At 37.9% G+C, this 18,657-nt stretch overlaps 1 protein-coding gene across 3 annotated transcripts in view; it reads right to left on the bottom strand.

Annotated features, from left to right (window-relative positions):
- Nucleotides 1–143: 143 nt before the first annotated feature.
- TATDN1 (TatD DNase domain containing 1) overlaps nt 144–18,657 on the bottom strand; it is a 30,776-nt gene continuing 12,262 nt past the window's right edge. For 2 of the 3 annotated variants that reach the window (XM_052651714.1, XM_052651715.1), the window contains 6 exons: nt 12,626–12,711; nt 12,505–12,545; nt 7,362–7,438; nt 3,884–3,954; nt 2,724–2,850; nt 144–269 (listed from right to left, as the gene is read on the bottom strand). In XM_052651714.1, the coding sequence (XP_052507674.1) occupies nt 167–269; nt 2,724–2,850; nt 3,884–3,954; nt 7,362–7,438; nt 12,505–12,545; nt 12,626–12,711 (505 nt within the window). In that variant the 3' untranslated portion in view covers nt 144–166. Of the gene's footprint in view, nt 270–2,723; nt 2,851–3,883; nt 3,955–5,700; nt 5,836–7,361; nt 7,439–12,504; nt 12,546–12,625; nt 12,712–18,657 lie in introns of those variants that run through there. The other variant, XM_052651716.1, reaches the window with a different exon arrangement.

Raw genomic sequence — 18,657 nt, 5'->3', positions numbered from 1 at the left:
TTTTCACTATTTTAAACCAAAACATTAAGTGATTTTAAAAAATTCTGATCTGACTTCATGGGTGGTATGCAGTGATATGATACCTCTTTAGACAACTTCCAGCGAATTCCTTTATTGAATCATGAAATTTTATATACATGGTGGGAAAATAGGAGATACCTATCAATTACGTATCAGGAAAAAATACTTTAATAGTGTTGTTATATAGTGTATTGGCTAGTTCCAGTGGATCTTCATCTCTTACTGCTGACATTATCTCCAGTATTTGACTAAAACAAAACAAAAATAGATGGTTAAACTTCTAAGTACATACTCTGTTTTCAAGATATTTATCTTTTTCCACATAAATGAAAAGACACTGTTTTAGCATCTTTAGCATAAAAAGCCTAACAACAGTATATATTAAAGTTTTCAGCAGTGTTCACAGGAAAGTTTACCTGCTAGGATATTTAAAACAAAGCAATTAGAGATAAATTTCTGGGACAATCTTGCATTAACTAGAGCCAGGAACCAGGTTCAAGTAAATTATAAAGCCAGCCCATATTATGTGTCCCACAGTTGTGGAACTGGCCAGTGGAAATGAAGAGTCCTTTTAAATTGGGGCTCATTACACATTAGTGGGTCATGATGAACTTTTAAAAAATTAAAAGTACATTTGCAAGGGATAGAGTTCCATTTTTTGTTCAGGTTATATTTATATATGCAAATATGTACCAAGTCACACAGTGTGGTATTGTGGGGACAGCAGTCAGTTTGAAAGCCATTGCTTAGAGAACTAGTTGTCAAGGGCAGCAACGAACTGCCGCATCATCACCAGCACAGTGACAGCAGAGGAAGTTAAGAACGTGTTACTTGGAAGTGTGTGGTTACCAGGGGGTGGGGGGTGGGGAGAGGGGCGCTTTCTCTTCCTGTAGGTTTTGCCCCGCAACAGAAAGGTGCCAGTCTTCCACTTTCTTTGCCTAGAACGATGGTAATTATCGGGAGTGTTTTCTAGCAGTATTGCATGTAGACAGAATATTTCTTATGCGTGAATTAGAAAATTCAGTTGAATTAAACATTTAAATATTCTTTGTCTTAAGCTTTTTGTTTCCCTTTATGGGTTTTTAAAATATGAACACCTAGAGGAATCAGAGACAGAGATTAGAGATTAACTGGAACTTTTAAGTTCTATAATAGTGACAAATGCTTTAACATATACGAAATGAAGTGACTATGAAATTTTTATCTGACAAAGTATGGTAAAAGCAAATCTATTACCATTTAAAGTGACACTAAAGACCCAGTTTTCTTAGCAAATTACAGAGTTTTCTTCTATTAACTACTTGGAATTGGAAATTAATACATAATACTGAGAAATCAGTATGATTCCTGCCACCAGTCTCCCTTCCAGTCTTTTCTCCACACGCATTGATTGATACCAGTTCAATAGCTTTCCTGCTTAAAATCCTCTGGGTCCTGGTAAAACCTAAACCACAGATGGTGGCACACGGGCCACACTCTCTGGCCTATCCTCCCTATCACTTACTGAGCATCCTACTTTCTGCCACACTGTGGTCACAGTTCCCAGCTCCTCCCAGCCTGCCTTTGCTCAAGGTGTGTGTTTATCTCGGTCTGGTCTAACTCGAAGTCCAGCTTAGTGAACAGGTGAAATGCCACTTGAGTTAAGCACTCTATTTCCCCACAGGGCAGGCAGCTGCTCTGTCCTGTGTATGTTCCTACCCCTATAACAGCACTGCTGTCTTCGATTATACTTACTGTCTGCTTGTTTGTTCCAGGAGGATCTTTGTCAGACTTGTTTAATGCCTTACCCAAAGTGCCTGGCACAGTGTACCTACTTATCTGGTTGGGTGAGGATGGGAACGGTCTTCATTCTTTCATGTGGCCTCAGTAACCTGTATCTCCCCTGATACTTGACAAGAGCTCCAGAATGTATTTCATGGAATTTACAATCTAAAGGGTGTCTGAAATGTAGTCTAATATTTTTCAGTTTGCAAATGTTTATTTTCCCAAGGAAATAAAATTCTATAAAGTTCTGTACTTTTTTTTTCAGTTGGAAAAAGGAAATCCTTTCTATGATTTATCCTTTTGTTCAGGGCTTCCCTGGTGGCTCAGACAGTAAAGCGTCTGCCTGCAATGTTGGAGGCCTGGGTTTGATTCCTGGGTTGGGAAGATCCCTGGAGAAAGAAATGGCACCCCACTCCAGCACTTTTGCCTGGAAAAGCCCATGGATGGAGGAGCCTGATAGGCTACAGTCCATGGAGTCGCAAACAGTCGGATGCAACCGAGCAACTTCACTTTCGCTTTCACTTTCAGAGGCTTAAAGAACAGTGTTATTTCTTAGGTTTATTCAAGCTGTGAAATCATTTGGGTTTCCTGCTAAGATTGTATAACCATCAGCAGGAAACCTGCAAGATAACTGAACTTAAGCCAGGTAAGGTGATTCTATCTATGGACAGCTTTAAGAGCTTTCCCCCTCCCTACAAAATGACAAATGACCAGAATCACTTAAAGTTCTTACTGCTATAATAAAACCACTTTGGGTTGAGAGGGTATTAAAAAAAAAACAAGCTGATACAAATTCCTCCAAGTCACTGCATTAAAATGGTCTTTGATAACTTCATTTGGATTTCACCCAACTTTAATTCTGTCCCTTGAATTCATTTTGTAAACAATATTGGTGATTGACTTTAATATTCTGAAGGCCATGAAAACAAGATACTTACATTATGTGGCAGGGTTCATTTCTGTCTTTCAAACAGTGCCCGTTTTCCCACTTTTTTTTGGTAGGAAATAAAGTTTTTATATATTTTGATCCAGCATGTGTACTTTTGACTCCACACCAAGGTGCATCTAAAGGTAAGCAAAGAAAGATTCTCAAAGATATTTACCTTTTTAAATTATATGTTTTTTAGTGAATATTATCAAACTATTATATAAGCCATGATTCAGCTTAAATGGTAAAAGGCAACAGAAAACAGCTTTAAGAAAAGTACAAGATAAAATCTTGAACTGTACAAATTCTTTTAAAACCTTTAGTCCTCTTTTCCCCCACTAACAATATGCTTAAAAAAAAATGATCTAAAGCTAAAACAAAATACAGTAGTAACATGAAAACTTTTAAGTTAAAACTTTTTTTGCCTCCACTGAATGTAAAACAGTGGCTTTTTTTTTTTTTTTGGCTGCACAATGTGACATGCAGGATCTTAGTTCCCTGACCAGGGATCAAACCCATGCCCCCTGCATTGGAAGCATGGAGTCTTAAACCACTGGACTGCCAAGGGAAGTCCCCAACTGTGCTTTGAATACTGGGATTATTTACTTACCCAACTCTCTAATAAAGAATTAAAATACACATTTTACAACCATTAATAATTTTCATAACTTCCCTAAGGAAATATTCCTGATTTCTTCAGAATGACTGTCTTGACTTTATTTAAAAACTGCATGTGTATAAGAAGAACCTCAAGTTCAGGCTATAGACAGAATTTTTAGCTCTGAACTTTGTATTTTGAGGCAACAGATTAATTTCTAAAATTCTTAAACCCAATTTGGTTTAAATGTTCGAATTACTTTAAAAGTATTGTACAATTAAGCCATTGTATAAAAAAAACTCAAATAGTTTTTGAACTCATTCTTGTTTAATAAAATACCTCCTTAGTTACCACATAATCTCACATTTCATTTTTAAATGCTTAGGCTTAGTCAAGCTTCTAAATTGAAAAAATCGCTTGCATGAATATTTTTCCATTACAACTCCCCAAAGACTTTCTGACAACTGTTGAGGTTTGAGCATGCTTTTCAAAATAAAATATTTGTTATTACTTTTCTCTAACTCTTGGGGGTATGGTTTAATATGAAAATTAAGTTCTAAAAGCATACTTACCAGTCTCAATCATTAATTTTTCACTAGGTATTGACTTTAGAACTTCTAAATTAGCTTCAGTTTTCAGTGAGCTTTAAAAAGAAAAGTTACTCATATATAAGTGTATTTAATGAATAACAACTTTTTCATACTATCAGTTCAGTTCAGTCACTCAGTCATGTCCAACTCTTTATGACCCCATGAATTACAGCACACCAGGCCTCCCTGTTCATCACCAACTCCCAGAGTTCACTCAGACTATAAACTTGTCTAAAACAGATTACAAACCTAACCCAAAATCCTGAAGGAAAACTTTGGTTGGCTGCAATGGAAGTGTACTTTAGAAAAGTGTTTGCACATCCTGTCCTTATAGAATCCAGATTAAGATCTGTTCCAGGCAGATCTGACTTTGGGGGATGAACTCTTTTTTGGGGTGGGGGGGCAGGGGAGGGATGAAATTTTTTATCAGTTGATTATCCAATAACTTTCTGTAACTTTCTATAACAGTCTATGTTAATCTTTTAAAGATTTTGCACTGCACCCCTCATTCCTCACCCCCCCAAATCGGGAAACTTGTACGATCTTCCATTACTCTAGACATTCTGAAACTTGATAATGTGTTCGGGCATGAAACTTTTTCATCCATTTAGGCAGTTGGAACCTTCTGATTGAGATTTTCCCCCATGCCTAACTCAGGGAAAATATGGAAAAACATTTCCTCTTTCATTTTCTCTCTTCCTTGTGGGGCTTTCTTTAGTTAAGTTTAGGACTCCTGAATTGGTCTCCTAGGCCCTGCTTCTTTCATACCTCTTTTTCTGTGGGGGGGGTTAATTTTCATTTTCTGACTCTGAGACAGGATATTGGTCCCAATTCTCTCTCTGACAGAATTATGTATCTGGACCTTTGCCATGATTTCTTAGTAGGAAGAAGGAACCTGAATCTGGCCATGACCTCAAGACTTGCTTTGACCAACGGGATCATACGGCCAGAGGCTTGGAATGCACTTTTGTGATTTACAGTGGCACTCAGGATCTTCTGAGATTAGTATGCACTAAGTAGCTGTTACCTAGGTGCCTAGGCGTCCGGAATGAAAGCACAGGGTGAAGATCTGAACCCAACATGTACCCTGTGGCAGAGAGCTCACATTATCAATTAAACCTCACCTGATTCAGACCCATGAGTGTTAAAGTTTAATGTAATATGCCAATGAGTTTTGGGAAGGTTTGCTATATAATGTGATGATGACAAATACTGTATGTTGCACTTTTTATTTCAAGACCTGTTATAACTATGGAGTTTCAAATAGATACACAACTAGAATATATAGAACTCTCCGCCTGTACTTATTATCCAGCCCCATCAATTATCAATTCCTGATTGATCTTGTGCATCCACTTATCCCTACTAATAAGGAAAGTCCAAATGTAGTATGGATTCAACATTTTAACACATCTCTAAGCATAAGGACTTTTTAAAAAACAATACTGTTACGTCTAAGAAAATCCAGTATTCAAATTGTCATACCTACTCCTTTTGTTTGACCTAGGGTTCAAATGAGGGACAAATATTACAGCTGGTCATCAGTGTTCTAAATTTCTTAACCTATTAAGTTCTCCTGCATCTCTTTTATCCCCATAAAATATGTTGAAGACATCCAGTTATTTGCCCTGAAAATCTCCCCGTCCTGATTTCATCTGTGCATTGTCTTTTAGCAGGGTCCTGCATCCTCTGCATTTCTTCAAGGAGCTCTAAAGTGCAATCCAGAATCTTGATCGGATTCAAGTTGAATTTTATTTTTTTTGCAAGATTTTCATAGGCGGTAGTATGTATGATTTTCTGTCCAGAAGCACATAATATCTAGTTGTCCTTTAAGTCAGATGTGGATGTCCAATGCCTAGACTGATTAGTTCATAAGGAGTTGCAAAATGATGATACTATAATTCCATCAGCCTGTCATTTATTAGCTAGAATACCTGTACAAAGAGAAAATTTCTGTTTACTAGGTACTCAGTGGTAGAGGCAAATAAAAAAATCTTTTAAGTGTGTAGATTCCCTAGCTTCCTCCAGTGGTGCTATTAATTTTTAATCTTTTTCAAAAATTAAAGAAGTTTTAAAGTTTTTTTAATCTTTAAGAAGCTCTTACTTTTATATTTTTCCTGTAGCATTCTGTTCATATTTTTTTGATGCAACATCTCAAATCTTTATAGGATCTCTTTTAAAGTGCCTTTCCCTAAATAGTTTCCTCTAATGTTAATTTTTCTGTTTATCTAGGTCTCTTTCTTTCTGCTGGTTCACCTCATTTATCTGATGGTCCCCTGGTTATGTATAAGGAAGCCTGGGTTGCCCATGCTGGGTTTCCTCTGCTCTTGTGTAAATAGGACTATCTTACTGCCAGCTCTCTGAATGGAGATTGTTCCTGGAAGCTCCTTGTGGGACGGGCCAGAACTGGGCATGCTGACCCACAATTTCATTTAAGGGTGCTGCTGCTGCTGTTGTGTCTGACCCTGTGACACCATGGACTGTAGCCTGCCAGGCTCCTCTGTCCATGGGATTTTTCTGGCAAGAATACTGGAATGGGTTGCCACTCCCTTCTCAAGGGCATCTTTCTGACCCAGGGATCAAACCCTTACCTCCTGCTTAGCAGCAGGATTCTCTACTACTGAGCCACCTGTAATGTACTATAAGATTAATTAAATCATTGATTAAAATATAGAAGAAGCATCTAGGACATTTACTTAGGTCTTAATTCTAGAGCAAATAATTTCATGTTTCTATTCTCAAAAATGGAATTTAGTAAAAAAAAATAAAAATAATGAACTAAAACACTGAAGAGCGGAAGGAAGTCTTACTATTTCGCAATTTATTTACTGAGCTACACTGATATCCTGAGAAAAGACACTGGTAAAAACTCTCCAAATTAAACTCATTTGGAAGAAATTGAGCCCAGGGACCCAGCATGCTAGTGGACTGGACTGGGTGCCTGAGGTTTAAGTGCGTATAAAAGCAGGAAGGTCACCAAGTGAGGAAGAGCATAAAGTTCTCACACTGAGTAACTTTACACCTGTATCCTAACTTCTCTTTGCCTCCGTTTCTTGGCCTACAGAGACGGAAGACGACTGTCATAGTGTGACCTTTCCCTCATAGATGGATATCACTTATGTATATGTATATGCAACACTGGGAACACATACATGTTTCAAAGGGATAAAATGATCCGAAAATAAACTGCATTGCTAGAGAAAGCTAGCTGCTGACCTCAGCAGAAAATTGTCTTCCATCACTGGAACACAGGACAGCAGTTTTTAATTTTTGATCTTTAATTTGGAATAGTAACATACTATTTAATTTCTTACATTTATTACTAAAATGCACAGACCAAGATCAATCCAACACACAAGTTTTAATAAAACATTTAAATCTTTATCAGTATTTCACTATAACACAATTTAAGGAATCTGCTTAATATAAAAGTTAAAAAAAAAAGCACTTAAGGACCTACCAACCATTAAACCCTATATAGAGACCCAAGTCCATCAAAGCAGCTGCTGCTTCCTTGGTACCATCAAATGAATGCACCTAAGGACATGAAGGTACAATTTTATTATAATACTTTTTCTTTAAAATTCTAAATAACCTTAATAAGGCTTTCTAAATAAAAATATAAATGCAATATGGATATTTAGAACATGGGATTTCAAAGGTGGCCACTACAGTTTTCAGTTTCAAATCAAACTGCACAATTATAACCTGTCGTCTCCAATGTGCTGAGGAAAGGAGGAGAAGGTTGCCTAAAATTTGTCTGTGGCTGTGCTGAGGTCTCTGTACCTCTAGGAAGGGGACTAGAGGGAGCCACATTCTAGGCAAGGCATAAGGAACAGGGGACATGTACACAACTATTTAAAATTTTAGATGTTCACTTTTCTGTTAGAGGATACTTTTTTCCCTAAGAGAATTAAGAGACAAACTTTAAGATCTATAAAGACTGTAAGAACATCATTAAATTGTAAATTGTTACATAGTCTGTATCAGCTCAGCAAGCAAAATGGATTAAGATGGTCTTTTTCTCCTTCAAAAATAAAGGGGTTAAAGCAAAAAGTTTCACACTTTTGACATATTTGTTATTTGTGTAATCAAAACAATATATGAAATGACTCCTCTAAACACTGAACAAGTGATGTCATGTTAATACAGAATCTAGAATCTGAACACACTGTGGATAATGTGTTTCTCAAAAATAAAGAAAACAATACAGCTGTTCAAAAGGGTTGGTTCTACCTCTCAGCATTTCCAGCTGACTAGAAACAAACAGAGCTTCTGATAGCACCAAGATAATTTGAGATACAACCCTCATAAACCATTGTAGAAAATTAGTTCTTTATTTGGAAATTTTTTTAATAAAGGTCAAACAGGTTGGAATTGTTGTTGCCGTTAATTTTTTTAAACTACAGCTGACCCTTTAACAACACAGGCCTGAACTGAGAAGGTCCAATTACATCTGGTTTTTTTCAACAGTAAATACTACAGTACTACATGATCCTTTGTTGGTTTAATCTGCAGATGCAGAACCATGAGGGCAATGTGCATACACAGGCCTGACTGTAAGTTATACATGGATATCCAGTGCACACAGGGTCAGTGCCCCTAACCACCACCACACTGTTCAAAGGTCTACTGTATTATTGTTGCTGTTTAGTCACTAAGTTGTGTCTGACTCTTTTATGACCCCACGGACTGTAGTCTACCAGGCTCCTCTGTCCATGGGATTTCCCAGGAAAGAATACCAGAGTGGGTTGCCATTTCCTTCTCCAAGGGATCTTCCTGACCCAGGATCAAATCCATGTCTCCTGCATTGCAGGCAGATTCTTTACCACTGTACCACCTGGGTATCCAACTATATTATGAAATCATCCAAATAAATTCTATTTATAAATAAAATGGTCTGAAAAGTAGAGCCTGAAGGTTGTTAAGTGACATTAATAATCTTAAGGGCATTAATGAAAGCCTCAATTCCCAAGGACAGCTTCTAAAGGACAAATTATAGCATCAGTGAAAGTACAGATGATGATGCCATCTGTATAAAGTACAGGAGATGGCAAGAGTGGAACATCGACATTTTAGGAATCAGTGAACTAATGACCCATTATATCTACTACTGTGGGCAAGAATCCCTTAGAGGAAATGGAGTAGCCCTCACAGTCAACAAAAGAGTCCGAAATGCTGCACTTGGATGCAATCTCGAAAGAATGATCTCTATTCGTTTCCAAGGCAAACCATTCAATACCATAGTAATCCAAGTCTATGCTCCAACCACTAATGCTGAAGAAGCTGAAGTTAAATGGTTCCATGAAGACCTACAAGACCTTCTAGAACTAACATCAAAAAAAGATATCCTTTTCATTACAGGGGACTGGAATGCAAAAGTAGGAACTGAAGAGATATCTGGAGTAACAAGCAAGTTTGGCCTCGGAGTACAAAATGAAGCAGGGCAAAAGCTAACAGTTTTGCCAAGAGAACACATGGGTCATAGCAGACACCCTTTTCCAACAACACAAGAGATGACTACACATGGACATCACCAGATGGTCAACACCAAAATCAGACTGATTATATTCTTTGCAGCCGAAGATGGAGACGCTCAATACAGTCAGAAAAAACAAGACCAGGAGCTGACTGTGGCTCAGATCATGAACTCCTTATTGCCAAATTCAGACTTAACTGAAGAAAGTAGGGAAAACCACTAGACCATTCAGGTATGACCTAAATCAAATCCCTTATGATTATACAGTGGAAGTCACAAATAGATTCAAGGGATTCAATCTGATAGAGTGCCTAAAGAACTATGGACGGAGGTTTGTGACACTGTACAGGAGACAGTGATCAAGACCATCTCCAAGAAAAAGGAATGCAAAAAGGCAAAATGGAAGTCTTACAAATAGCTGAGGAGGCCTTACAAATAGCTAAGAAGAGAAGGCAAAAAGCAAAGAAGAAAAGGAAAGATATACCCATCTGAATGCAGAGTTCCAAATAGCAAGGAGAGACGATAAAGCCTTCCTACATGATCAGTGCAAAGAAACAGAGCAAAACAATAGAATGGCAAAGACTAGAGATCTCTTCAAGAAAATCAGATACCAGGGGAACATTTTATGCAAAAATGGGCACAATAAATGACAAAAAACTGTATGGATCTAACAGAAGCAGAAGATATTAAGAAGAGGTGGCAAGAATACACAGAAGAACTATAGAGAAAAGATCTTAATGACTCAGATAACCACAACAGTGTGATCACTCATGTAGAGCCAGACATTCTAGAGTCCAAAGTCAAGTGGGCCTTAGGAAGCATCACTATGAACAGAGCTAGTGGAGGTGATGGAATTGCAGCTGAGGTATTTCAAATCCTAAAAGATGATGCTGTGAAAGTACTGCACTCAATATGCCAGCAAATTTGGAAAAAGCGGTGCCACAGGACTGGAAATGGTCAGTTTTCATTCCAATCCTGAAGAAAGGCAATGCCAAAGAATGCTCAAACTACCTCATGATTGCACTCATCTCACACGCTGGCAAAATAACGCTCAAAATTCTCCAAGCCAGGCTTCAGCAATACGTGAAACAAGAATTTCCAGGTGTTCAAGCTGGATTGAGAAAAGGCAGAGGAAGCAGAGATCAAATTGCCAATATCTGCTGAATCACAGAAAAAGCAAGAGTTCCAGAAAACATCTGCTTTATTGACTACAGCAAAGCCTCTGACTTTGTGGATCACGACAGACTGTGGAAAATTCTTAAAGAGATGGGAATACCAGACCACCTTACCTGCCTCCTGAGAAATCTGTATGCAGTTCAAGAAGCAACAGTTAGAACTGAACATAGAACAACAGACTAGTTCCAAATTGGGAAAGGAGTACGTCAAGGCTGTATACTGTCACCCTGCTTATTTAACATACGTGGAGAGTACATCATGCAAAATGCCAGGCTGGATGTAACACAACTGGAATCAAGATTGCCGGGAGAAATATCAATAATCTCAGATATGCAGATGACACCACCCTTATGGCAGAAAGTGAAGAACTAAAGAGCCTCTTGATGAAAGTGAAAGCAGAGAGTGAAAAAGCTGGTTTAAAACTCAACTTTCAAAAACTAAGATCACACCATCCGGTCCCATCACTTCATGGCAAATAGATGGGGAAACAGTGGAAAAAATGACAGACTTTATTTTTTTTGGCTCCAAAATCACTGCAGATGGTGACTGCAGCCATGAAATTAAAAGACGCTTGCACTTGGAAGAAAAGCTATGACAAACATAGACAGCATATTAAAAAACAGACACATTACTTTGTCGACAAAGGTCCAACTAGTCAAAGCTATCATTTTTCCAATAGTTGTGTATGGATGTGAAATTTGGATCATAAAGAAAACTGAGCGCTGAAGCATGGTGCTGGAGAACACTCTTGAGAATCCCATGGACTGCAAGGAGATCAAACTAGTCAATCCTAAAGGAAATCAGTCCTGAATATTCACTGGGAGGACTGATGTTGAAGCTGAAACTCCAATACTTTGGCCACCTGATGCAAAGAACTGACTCACTGGAAAAGACCCTGATGCTGGGAAAGACTGAAGGCAGGAGAAGGGGACAACAGAGGATGAGATGGCTGGATGGCATCACCAACTCAATGGACATGAATCTGAGCAAGCTCTGGGAGTTGGTGATGGACAGGAATGCCTGGCGTGCTGCAGTCCTGGACACAACTGAGTTGAGTGAACTGACTGACTGAAAGGACCGATGAAAATGCAGGATGATAACACCAGAGCAGTGCAGAAAACGTGCATATCACTAGTAGTATGAACTAGGAAGCAGAGGCTAAAATCTTGAGAAAATATACACAAAACTATCAAAGCAATGCAACGTGGGCATACAGTATGCACTCCTTGCCAGCTCCACCTCCTTCTCTGGCACAGTATAACTATGGGATTTCATACACCTGGATAACAGCTTTGCTAGAGATCGGTGAGTCTCCCCTAAAATTCTGTGTGAAAATTGTACAGATGAGCATTTCTCTTGGGGCAATTTTCAAAGGAGTCTATGATTCAAAACAGAAAATCACTGCTATGGATATCCGAGCTAAGTGTAAGATAATATTTATGGAACTGAATGACCACAGCTCACAGATGCAAACTACAGAAATGAGAATGTCTCTAATCAGAGTGACAATAACAAACAAATACAGTTACAAGAAATTAATGCAAAGCTGAAAACAGTACTAAAATATTTTAAAATATTATTAAATTTATATTTTGCTCAAAATTTAAACGGAAAAACACTGAAGAATGGCTGAGGGAAGAAGCCAAGAAAAAGATCACGCAGACTATTACAAGGTGTAGAACTGAATTCATGGGATTTTCTTGTGAACAGAATTCTGTACTCATTCTTGGACTCTGAACAAAGTAAATGCAACTAAAACAGTATGGTTTATATTTATACCTTATCTGGTCCATAGAGTCAACAGTAAATTTACATGCCCTCAATTAATTTAAGAGAGAGCAGAACCTTAGTAACTTTACTGCTGACATCTACATTACTTTATAGTGGCCACCCTTAATAACCAAGGCGCTTTTGTGAATCATTTATTAAAAGTAATTTCTATACTCACCACTCCACCTACACACCGATCTCTATTTCTTCTCATTATGTCTGTGAATTTAAAACAGAAACAACTTTTAGCAAATAGCGTGATTTCTGCAAATTCTTACATGATATTAGCTTTAGCTCACCCAAAAATTCAGCATGTGAGTTCCGACAATGAAGAAACATGGGTAATTTCGTTTGTTCTGACAGTTCAAACTGTTTTTCAAAATACCTGCATAATGCAAAAAAAATTTTTTTTCCCTAAGAATTTTATTTTAGCATGAGAAAGATAATTGTCAAATGATTTTTAAGTTAAAGGACTTTAATTCTCTAGAAATTATAGAACAGAAATAGTGAATTCAGGCATTTAAAATACATCAGACCTACCCAAAGGCTTTTATAAAGACTCCCTAAAGGGTTACTTGATTTTCCGGGATTACACAATTATTTTCAGAAATGTCTGTTAGTTTTTCCACTATAACTGCCAGGTAATTAGGTAGCTCTTTACCATCTCATTGCTGGAAGGAAAGAGCTATATAAAGTTTAAGTATACAGTGATGGGGACTGTTTTCCCAAATAATTACTTTTTACTAGCTTTCTGACTAAATCCCAACAAATGGAAGTGGACACCCTCCTAATACCCATGGATCCCTTCCCCAAAGCAGGTGTTGGTGGCAGAAGAGACACGGCCAGCCCCTTGTCCCCAAAGCTGGCTGATCACCTCCAGTGGGAATCAGTTCATCCCAGGGAGAAGCCAGGCATTACACTCAGTGATGTGCTGTTATACAAGAAGTTACTGCCACTGAGCAAAAAGGAGGAGTCCCTGAAAAAACAAGGCAGAGGATTTATTAAACAAATGAACATAAAAACTGAAATACTCTTTTTCAGAAAAATGAAAACTACATAATAAAGTGGCAGTCCTGAACATTTTAGAGGACTTTAGAAAAAAGTTTTTCAAGCACCTCATACCATTATCTCATCTAATCCTCAAAGTAACCCTAGAATAGGAAAGAGCTGATGTCAGAGCGGGTATAAGGCCTTGTCTAAGATCACAACACAGGAGGCTTTCAAGAAGCCTCTTCCTGTTCCCAGCATATAATGACAGTATCGCAGGCATGACAGGCTGGAAGCTCCAGTCCCCTTTCATTTCAGTGGTGTTCTCTCTTGGTTTCATTAATGGTCGTGCAATTTAAGCTAAACCAGGAGTCACAGACAAGGGTTTAGCTTTTATTAAGGTGTTTGGAAGAACAATTTTTCTATTTAACTTAAATCTCCTTTGCTATGTTTTCCTATATCCCATCTCCTGGAAATGCCAGACAACTATTTTCCTAGAGCACCTCCTTTGTAAAACTCTTGACAGTCTTCAGTTTTAAAATCAGAAATAGAAATGTACTTCTCAAAGAAACAGTCATCCTAAAGTTGGTGGTCTATGTATTATCCATCATTTTTTTGTTTTTTGTTTCAGATTCTGCTGGACTAGAATAAGTAAAAATACTTTCAGTTAATTAGCATAGTGCTGAAACTTCACAGTGTAGGAAATATAAACAAACACTTAGAAGAAAAAAATATTTTAATAATTACTACTAGTCATTACTTCCATAATCTCTAAAGTAATTCAAATGTCAGCAGTGACGTGTTCTCCAGTCATTATGTCAACTTTACTCTGTATCTGGCTTCTGGCTACACACAGCCACACAACCAAGACACAGATTTACAGAATCTAATGATCAGCTTGGAAATAAGCCTTCCTATCCCAGAGGAGGCAAAAGTACAATTTATGAAAATAACAGATGCCCAAACATGTACCTACAGGGATTTTATATACTTTGAGGAAAGAAAGGTCAATGTGCTCAAGCTAATAACTAGGTGTTATACAAGAAAACTAAGAGGTAAAACATCATTCCTAATAATACAAATCGAGGATAATTGGTACTTAACATCATATGACTATTGGCTTTAAAGGAAAAACAACCCACAGTGGTAATGAAATAACAGAAGCTAAAGGGCAGGAAGTGGCATCTATTAAGAGACTTCTCTGCTTCTTTTATTTAGGGTTTTTAAAAATTCAGAAATGGGAATTAATCTTTACTTGAGTTAGATTTGCTCTTTTTAGCAAAGTTTCAATTTGCTTCTGGTTGTAGTACTGCTTCTTTGATTTTAGGGTCAACAAGAACTTGCAAAGTTCAACTTCAGAGTACAAAGTAATTATTATAGACATATCTTGTTTTATTGAGCTTCTCAGATACTGTTTTTTTTGGTTTTTGGTTTTTTTAACAAATTGAAGGTTTGTGGCAACTCCACATGAAACATGTCTATTGGCGCCATTCTTCCAATAGCATTTGCTCACTTTGTGTCTCTGTCTCACATTTTGGTAATTCCTGTAATATTTCAAACTTTTTCATGATCATATCTGTACTGTATTGTATTACCGTACTTTCATGATTGGATCTGTGATCAGTGATCTTTGATCTCACTATAATTGTAGTTTTGGGGTGCCACAAACCTTGCTCATACCAGACAGCAAAGCTGATCAACAGTGTGTGTGTCCCCTCATCTCTCTTCCTCTCCTTGAGCCTCCCTGTTCCCTGAGACACAACAGCATTGAAATTAGGCCAACTAATAATCCAACGAATGGCCTCTGAGTGTTCAAATAAAAGGAAGCATTTCGGGTCTCCCACTTTAAACCAAAAGCTAGAAATATTTAAGATTAGCAAGGGAGGCACTTTTAAAGCCAAGAAAGACCAAAAGCTAGGCCTCTTGAGCCAGTTAGCCAAGTTGTAAATGCCAAGTTAAAGTTCCTAAAGGAAACAAAAGTGCTATTCCCCTGAATACACAAATGATAAGAAAGCAACACAGCCTTACTGCTGACATGGAGAAAGTTTTAGTGGTCTAGATATTAGATCAAACCAGCCATAACATTCCCTTAGCTAAAGCCTGATCCAGAGCAAGATCCAAATTAACTTCAACTCTGTGCAGGCTGAGAGAGGTAAGGAAGCTGCAGTAGTAAAGTGTGAGGCCAGCAGAGGGTGGTTTGTGAGGTTTAAGAAAAGAAGCCATCTCTATAACATAAAAGTACAAGATGAAGTTTGGGGTGGCTGCAGCAATTCTAAAATAAGACAACCAAGAAGTTTGGTTTAAAGGCAGTTTAAGAGGGAGGGGACATATGTATATCTATGGCTGATTCATGTTGATGCATGGCAGAAACCATCACAATACTGTGAAGGAATCATCCTCCAATTAAAAATAAATTTTTTTTTTTAAAGTGCAAAGTGAAATAGCAAGTGTTCATGTAGAAGGTGCAGCAAGGTATCCAGAAATCTTGTGAAGATAATTAACGAAGGTCACTATACTCAAGAACAGATTTTCAATGCAGATGAAACAGCTTTACGTTGAAAAAAAGATACCATCAAGGCCTTTCATAGCTAGAGAAGTCAATGCCTGGCTTCAAAGGATAACACTCACACTCTTGTCAGGGGCTAATGCAACTAGTGACTTTTAAGTTGAAGCCAATATTCATTTACCAACCCCCAAATCCTAGGACCCTTAAGAATTATGCTAGGACCTCCTTGGTGGGCCAGTGGTTAAGACTTTTTGATTCCACTGCAGGGTGCATGGGTTCGATCCCTGGTCAGGGTAGTTCCTCATGCCACATGATGCGGCCAAAACAGTGTGTGGGCGGGGGGTGGGAAGGGAAAGGAGAAAAAAAGAATTAAGTTAAAAATCTACTCTGCCTATGCCCTCACTGACGATGCACCCGTTCACCCCAGAGCACTGATGGGGATGTACAAAGAGATTCATGTTGTTCTCATGCCTGCTAACACAACATCTATTCTGCAGCCCATCGATCAAGGAGTAATTTTTACTTTCTAGTCTTATTACTTAAGAAAAACACTTTGTAAAGTTATAGCTGCCATTCATTCCTCTGATGGATCTGGCCATAATAAACTGAAAACCTGGAAAGGATTCACCATTCTAGATGCCATTAAGAACATTCATGATTCGTGGGAAAAGGTCAGAATCTCAACATTACCAGGAGTTTGGAAGAAGTTGATTTCAACCCTCATAGATGGCCTTGAGGGGTTTAAAATTTGAGTGGAGGAAGTAACTACAGATGTGATGAAAACAGCAAGAGAACCAGAATTAGAAGCAGGGCCTAAAGATGTGACTGAACTGCATAATCTTATGATAAAACTTTAATGGATGAGAAGTTGCTTCTTATGGATGAGCAAAGAAAGTTGTTTCTTGAGATGAAATCTATTCCTGGTTAAGATGCTGTGAAGAGTGTTGAAATGACATGACATAAACTTAGTTTGATAAAGCAGTGGCAGAGTTTGAGAGAACTGACTACTCCTATTTTGAAAGGTTTTACTGTGGGTAAAATGCTACCACACAGCACTGCCATGCTACAGAGAAACAATTCGTGACAGGAAGAGTCAATCAATGCAGCAAACTTCACTGTTGTCTTATTTTAAGAAATTGCTGCAGCTAACACCCTGATCAGTTAACAACCATCAACGCTGAGGCAAGACCTTCTACCAGCAAAAAGACTGGCTGAAGTCTCAGATGATGGTTAGCATTTTTCAGCAATGAAGCATTTTTAAAGTCTGTGCATTGTTTTTTAAGACATAATCCTATCACATACTTGACAGACTACAATACAGCGTAAACCTAACGTTTATATGCACTGGGAAACTAAAACATCCCCGTGACTTGCTTTGTTGTGATGGTCTGGAACTGAACCCCTGGTATCTCCGAGGAATGCCTGTAATTTGGCTTGATGTAAATCCAAAGACCCAAGCATTCCAGCAGTACACCTTAATCCAGTGTTAATCCTGCCTCAGCCAAAGGGGAGAGTGAGACACTCCATGCCATTAGCCCTTAGAGCCCCAAATGATTATTTTGAAATTCTGTCTGATGTCTGATTAAATACCACTGCACAGTATCAACATTCTAAAATCCCAAGAAAAATGCCCAAAGCAAATTCCTCCCACTCAAATGAACATAACTCTTAACCTGCAGCAAAGAAAGGAGTGTAGCACCAGGCAAAGCAACCGAAAATGCAGGGTATGCTTAAAGGCTAATCTTTCCATATCTAGATCAGGCCTTTTCCTTATCTACTTGCTTTTCTTTTCTTCTCTTTAAAAAAAATTTTTCAAAAGCCCCAAACAAAAACTACAACCAGTGTCTTCTTTTAGGATGGCAATATTTCTAACACTTATTCAGTACTCTTTGTCGGGCACAGCACAAGGGACTTTACATACTAAGTGTTAAGAAAGGTAGGCACAGTATCCCCATTTTAAAGATGAGGAAATTGAAATTTACAAAGGAAAACACCAAAAGGCAGATATGATTCAAACAAAGATCTGTTGATTCAAAAGGTCTTATTTTTAATACTACGTTATCTATTGCCTTTTTTTGGTTTGTTTTTTCAGATATTTTGTCTACTGCATAATAGCACGTTTTGTTTTGTTTTCTTTTTTTTTTTGGTATTGCCTCCTTCCTAATCCATTATACTAACTTATTTTCTGTTTGTCTCTTCTCATACATCATTTTCCTGACTATACACTTTTACTTTAAAAAGCAAAACAGTGACAAATTGCACACTAGTAATTGTGTCAGATAGACAACTGGCATATGTAAGCACAGACCAAAGTCTAAATTCTTCCAACAGACTCAACAGTAAAAGCTGAATTATAAACTTTTTATCCATGATGCTCTATAGGAATCAAAAAGATGCTTCCCTCATTATTAAAAATTCTGTGCACACTTACATCGTGCTCAGAGTACTGTGCTAGGTGGCATAGGAGCTAGAACGTGAGGAAGACTTGGTCTGTGCCTTTGAAGAACTCAGACGCTAATGTGGTGTGGGAGTGGAAGGGGTTAACACAAACCCACTTATTACAGTGTGAGAAATGTTGAAACAAGGACAGAGTGCTATGTGGCAGAGAATCAGAGTGATGCTGTAGGTACACCTTATGGGAAAAGAGGAAGCAAAGGTAGATAACACAGGTATCTGTTTATACAACAAGTGTGTCATTTTTTTTTTAACTGTCATTTGATGTTTTATAAGAAAATGAAATCTCAAACTGAACTGCCCATCTATTTAATTTCTATGGTACTTTAGTTTGTCCTTAGCTTTACCTGCTCTGGAAGAGGCCTCGGTCATATCCTGTCACCT

This window comes from Budorcas taxicolor, chromosome 14 (assembly GCF_023091745.1).
Source record: "Budorcas taxicolor isolate Tak-1 chromosome 14, Takin1.1, whole genome shotgun sequence".
Classification (NCBI taxonomy): Eukaryota; Metazoa; Chordata; class Mammalia; order Artiodactyla; family Bovidae; genus Budorcas; species Budorcas taxicolor.
This window is presented reverse-complemented; position numbering and strand designations above follow the sequence as displayed.